We start from the raw sequence: 5,803 nt of genomic DNA on the forward strand, positions 1-5,803 counted from the left end.
GGAATCACAAAGTAGCCTACCTTTTTCATCATAACAAAAGTAGGTTATATTTCATTACACTTAAATGAAGATTTCAGCTATTTGAATACATAACAATTAATCAAATAATTAATCAACTAATAATTTGGTATGACTGGAGTTTTTTTTTCACTGATTATTTTGTGTGTTTGCAAAGTATCAATATCTAAAAATATTCATCAGTTTGTACTTTTGAAAATTGACCACTTATAACAAATTATTGTCAGTACGCGATTAAAAACTGTACGACACAAGGTGTTATGTATTTTATAGGATTTTATTTAAGCACTTTGTTTAGGAAAATAATTGTTTTTCTATCCACCAGTCAATCCTATTGAAGTAGTGAATGTTTTCTAACAATTGTTTTTTAAACGTGTGGTTTTCACGGTTGTGGCAACCACAGCTCGAGGCTACGTCGTGCTTACGTCATTTTGAAGCGTCAACGAACACGCACGAAGACAACAATCGCGAAACAAGAAGCTTGTTTTCGAGCAGTCCGAATGTAAAATGTGTGAAACATCTTTCTCGTTGGGTCTCCAGGAGCGCATGCAGCGTTTGCAGGAGCTCACGGATTTCACAGAGAGTTGTCAAGCTGAACTGAAGGGTTTGTTTGAGGGGCTAGGATGGAGTCAGGAATCAGATTTACATGCAGTTCAGGTAACGTTAGAGAAACAACCGCCACACAAATAAAACTAGTTGAGAATGGCTTATTTAGCAGTGAATTAATTACTGTAAATATCTAATGCACTAATATGACGTCTCCTTCATAGTAGTCTTAGATATTTTTTGTTTATATATATATATATACGAAGTTACAGGTCTGTGAGAGCCAGAAATCTTGCTTGTTTGTAGGTGACCAAATACTTATTTTACCGAGGAATTTACCAATTAATTCTTTAAAAATCCTACAATGTGATTTTCTGGATTTTTTTTTTTCTCATTTTGTCTCTCATAGTTGAGGTATACCTATGATGAAAATTACAGGCCTCTCTCATCTTTTTAAGTGGGAGAACTTGCACAATTGGCGGCTGACTAAATACTTTTTTGCCCCACTGTATATATTACAGTGGTTTATGATACAGTATAATTGTACACCGATTAGATCACTGAATGTGGTGATCGCTGGAATTTCGTTTGTTTTTCTTTTTGTTTTATCAAAATTACCATATTCACTAGCTACACGTAAAACCACCTGTCTTTAAATCTAAATATTTCATATAGATTAAAAGGTATAGTCTAAATCCCTAAGATAGTTGGTGCCTGCTTTACCTCTCTTATGCTTTTTAAAGTTTGAAATCCCTGTATTATATTCTGGTTTGACAGATGGAAGTGTGTCCATACGATCCAAACCACACAGTACCGAGGGACAAGATGGAGAAACACAAAGCCTCCTGTGAGCTCAGTAAGCTGGGATACTCCAAAGAGGAACAGGTAAATGAGGATCCACATAAATGCCAGTGACAGCAAAAGGTCTTGTGATTTACTTGATCCTGATATCATATCAGACGATATGAACATGAGATTTCAAAGTAGTTTTTTTCCCCCTGCCATTTATTCCAGGCTGAAATGTATGATCCTTCAGTGTACTATGAGAAAGCTAACATTCCTTCCATTACCATGGGTGAGTTTTTTGACTTGGTGAAACACTTTTCATTGTAGTAAGGTTGGTGTGATCCTAATTTTGAAACTTTCAAAAAGCTTTGCAATCCTGTGTGCAGTTGTGTGATAGAAACTTATATCGCTTACAGACAAAGATACATTTCATCAAGTGATTCTGCAGACCCGGGAAAATGCCCCTCACATGAGATCTACAGGACTTCACACACATAGTAAGTTTTAAGATCCTCTTTTTAGACAGTGATTGGGTCATTTCAGCATTTATCAGGATAGCAGGAACATGTGTGCCAGAATGTGTATTAATGATATCCATGTCTTTATTTAATTGTTCCAAATGTTTTCAACATTTATATGTGTTCTTTGTTTTTTTCCAGTAACAAGGGTGAGTATTAAAGGAAGTCTGGTCTAGACAAATTTCCACTCATAATTGTTGTATCCTTTGGCTCAATATCCTTTTTAAGGCTTTGTCCTTAATATTATTTCATAAAAGATTTTAACCTGCACATTAGTTGCACACATTCATAATGGACATAAGAAAAATATCCAACGAAAAAAAATCCAGAAACCTCAAGGTCAAGTTGTCCCATTATGTGTTGGGACTGTTTTGTCTCTCTCACCGGTTCTGCACTGCATTTACTTTTTGCAGACTGGTCAATATTTGGAAACACATTTTTCGAATAAACACTTTGATAATGAATTTTTAGTTCCAATGTGTTTTATTCCAACTATTTTTACTAATAATTGTGATTTTGTGTCAAATCTTTTCATTTTGCAGGTGACACATCTACAGATCTCCCTGACATACCTCAGAATCATAAGCGGGCATTATGTGAACTCACTGTGGCAGACCGATTGGCCATCTATGATCATGTGATACAAGAAGCCAGTCAGCAGAGTGCAAAGAAAGAATCCAACAATGAGGATCTTTATGTAGATCTTGTTGCAAAGCTTAAAAAAGGTACTTGAATTGCACTCACAAGACCTACATTAGCCCTCACTTATGTGTGTGTGTTTTAGTCCTTGGATTGTTTTAGTCTTGATCAACTATTTGTTTCTGTGCTTGATTTTCAAGGCCCTTTTTTTTTGCCAGAGGGATGCAATGTGATTTTGATTTATTTATTTTAAATGCTTCAAGTGTAAGCATTTCATTTAAATACATTCTCAATCCAATTATGGCACTTACCTTAGCATGTTCAGCAAATACATACTATCTGTAAAGATCTTATAACAGAGTAATCTTGGGACTGGGAAACATTTTAAATACTTTGCTGTGGCTCACTGAAACCAGATGTGGAGCTTCACAAGACCCATTCATTCCTGAGGCAGAGCTGCACCATGGGGCCCACTGAGCCCTGAGGTGGAGCTGCATCACAAGGCCCAGCAACAGCTAATTTGCATATAAACTAAGTTGCTCCAAAATTGGAGGACATCTCATGAATGCCTCCACTTTCACGGGCTTCGGTACCTAGTTCAATTCAATTCAAGTTTATTTGTTTAGCGCTTTTCACAATACAAACCATTGCGAAGCAACTTTACAGAAAATTAAGTTTCTACAATATATTTAGTAGTAGCTTATCAGTAGTGACTGTCGGTTAATGTACATATGGCAGAAATGTACGGAAAATCAATTAAAGACGTAATCAAACGTCCATCCATCTATACATTTTTTGACCTCACATACATATAATTTTGAAATGTTGTTGTATGCATTTGTCATTTTTATTTAATTTATTTTATTTTCTTAAATGTGTGTGTATATATATATAGTATTTATAGAGTTTTAGCTTTTAGTTTTAATTACTTTTTCTTATTTGTAAGTCGCTTTGGATAAAAGCGTCTGCTAAATGACTAAAAGTAAAGTAAAAGTAAATATAATCTTACTATACTGAGTACCAATTAATTGATTGTACCTGATTGATATAAGTAAAGAATGATGTTTTGTTTGAAATGCATTCTCAATAAGAGGAACAGAGCGGGCCAAAGTCTCATCTGGAGGTCTTGGCTGAGATGAGGGACTACAGGAGGCGCCGGCAGTCTTACAGAGCGAAAAATGTTCACATCACCAAGAAGTCTTACACTGAGGTCTGTGAATTGTGTTAATCTTATCCACTTAACCACCCACAAAACACTATTTATGTCTCATGTCACTACATTTGTTCTCACTGTTGGTTTACTACTGCGTATTGTATTTAAATGGTCTCCATACTGTGGATGGCTTAAGAGCCAAAGAGAATATTCTGCATAATTTTATTCATTTTCCTACCTTTTCCAGGTAATTCGGGAGGTGATTGACATCCACTCTGGAGAACTAGGCAGGATTTGGCAGGAAGTGAAGGATGATGAGTTCAAAGCATCACAGCAGTCATGCCACAGGTCACATGTCTAATTTCAGTGCAGTAAATCTCTTTTCTCCTTGACAGAAGCAGCACAGAGTGACAAATATTGATTTTATCTTGGTTTTTGGTTGCAGAGGGGCATCTGAGAAAGGCCGCTCCGCATCTGTTGAGTCACGTGAGTCTCGTGTCAGCTCCCGAGACGAGCATGGGCACAAACGGCACCGCAAACACAGTCGAAGTCGCAGTCGAGCGAGGAAAAATAAGTGTAAGAGGTAAGGCCATGCAACACTGATCTTAACAAGACCTTAGTAAGAAATATTTCAGAAATATTTTGTATATTTTCATCAGAAACTTATTTGAGTTAGGTTCGAGTTAGCGTGAACAAACTTTTATATTGTTGTTACTAACACATGATAGTGTCGTTTCGCAATTTTAACCTCAAATATCTTAGTACGCTCATATTATTGGCAAGATAATATTGATACTTTGTGGTTATATAATTTTACGACCATCTGTGATGGGCTGTCTATATGGTTTTCTCCTTTTATTTTGTCCTCAGGGATTCACACTCTCCAGATGTGGAGAGACATCATAAGAAAAAGAAGAAGAAAAATAAGTCTTGATGTCTATTCTGAATTTGTTTCTTGTGTTTTTAGGTTTTGTTTTTGTGTGTGTGGATGGTATGCTACAATAAAATTTGACTCAAATGTTACAAATATTTGATTATGTGCTTTTCTTGCATTATTTAACATACATGCCCTGATAGTTTTATGAACATCACCATTCAAAGGTTTGGGATTGGTAAGATTTTTAAAAAGATTTTGAAAGGAGTCTCTTAAAGGCAGAGTAAGTGATTTCTGGTAACCAATGTTGATATTTGAAATCACCAAAACAAACACGCCCCTACCCCAAAAGGGTCTTGCCCCTATTTTGATAGCTCCACCCCACATATACGGACGCAACCCAGGCAACGATTAGTTCTGTGAAACAAAGTCAAGTCAAGTTTATTTGTACAGCGCTTTTCACGATACAAATTGCAAAGCAACTTTACAGCAAATTAAGTTTCTACAATATTTAGTAGTAGCTTATCAGTGGTGACTGTCAGTTAATGTACATATGGCAGAAATGTACGGTAAAATTTCGTACAATGCAAAACCAATGTTACACTGTGTCTACGGACGTGAGCGGCGCGGCGCAATAAATCCCAGACAGAAAACTGCCGGGTTCTATTTATGACGTGCTGACAAATTTCAAATGGTTTTCAACGGTCGTTTGATCGCGTCCAGTGTAGGCAGACTTTAGCTGTTGTAGACACGGTGTTACTCGCCTATTGAGAAGAAACAAAGCAACCTCGGCGTCCAATCGCAGGCCTCTGCTCCTTGAGTTCTCTCCAGCGCTGGAAAGCTGATCCGATATTTACACGGGTCCTAGTTCTTGCCTTATCGTTCCACAGACGTTTTCCTCTTTTGTTTTTTATCTGCCTTCTCTATCTTTCTGTCGCTCGGCTCGGCTATATATATATATATATATAAACAAGTTTGTTTTGCGATTCGGCCCGAATCAGTTTTCTAAAGTGTTTTTGAAAAATCACGTACCCTGCCTTTAAGATCACCAAGGCTGCATTTATTTGTTCAAAATACAGTAAAAACAGCAGTATTGCTAAATATTATTACAATTTAAAAAACTTTTGACTATTTTAATATATGTTTTTAAAAATGTAATTTATTCCTGTGATAACAAAGCTGAGTTTTCAGCAGCCATTATTCCAGTCTTCAGTGTCACATGATCCTTCAGAAATCATTCTAATATGCTAAAAAAAAGTCTTACTGACA

At 36.3% G+C, this 5,803-nt stretch overlaps 1 protein-coding gene across 2 annotated transcripts; it reads left to right on the forward strand.

Annotated features, from left to right (window-relative positions):
• Window positions 1-438: 438 nt before the first annotated feature.
• On the forward strand, window positions 439-4,686 carry snrnp48 (small nuclear ribonucleoprotein 48 (U11/U12)). Of its 2 annotated transcripts, XM_016232704.1 has the most exons (9): window positions 439-675; window positions 1,342-1,449; window positions 1,579-1,639; window positions 1,767-1,847; window positions 2,411-2,593; window positions 3,599-3,717; window positions 3,908-4,008; window positions 4,106-4,243; window positions 4,531-4,680. In XM_016232704.1, the coding sequence occupies exons 1-9, from the start codon at window positions 526-528 to the stop codon at window positions 4,592-4,594; spliced, it is 1,005 nt and encodes a 334-aa protein (XP_016088190.1). In that variant the 5' UTR covers window positions 439-525; the 3' UTR covers window positions 4,595-4,680. The 2 variants fall into 2 exon arrangements, with proteins under 2 accessions (XP_016088190.1, XP_016088191.1); XM_016232705.1 differs by lacking the exon at window positions 1,767-1,847 and having other exon boundaries at window positions 4,531-4,686.
• Window positions 4,687-5,803: the final 1,117 nt, after the last annotated feature.

The sequence above is a fragment of the Sinocyclocheilus grahami genome, unplaced genomic scaffold (assembly GCF_001515645.1).
Source record: "Sinocyclocheilus grahami isolate Dianchi unplaced genomic scaffold, SAMN03320097.WGS_v1.1 scaffold417.1, whole genome shotgun sequence".
In the NCBI taxonomy this organism is placed as follows: domain Eukaryota; kingdom Metazoa; phylum Chordata; class Actinopteri; order Cypriniformes; family Cyprinidae; genus Sinocyclocheilus; species Sinocyclocheilus grahami.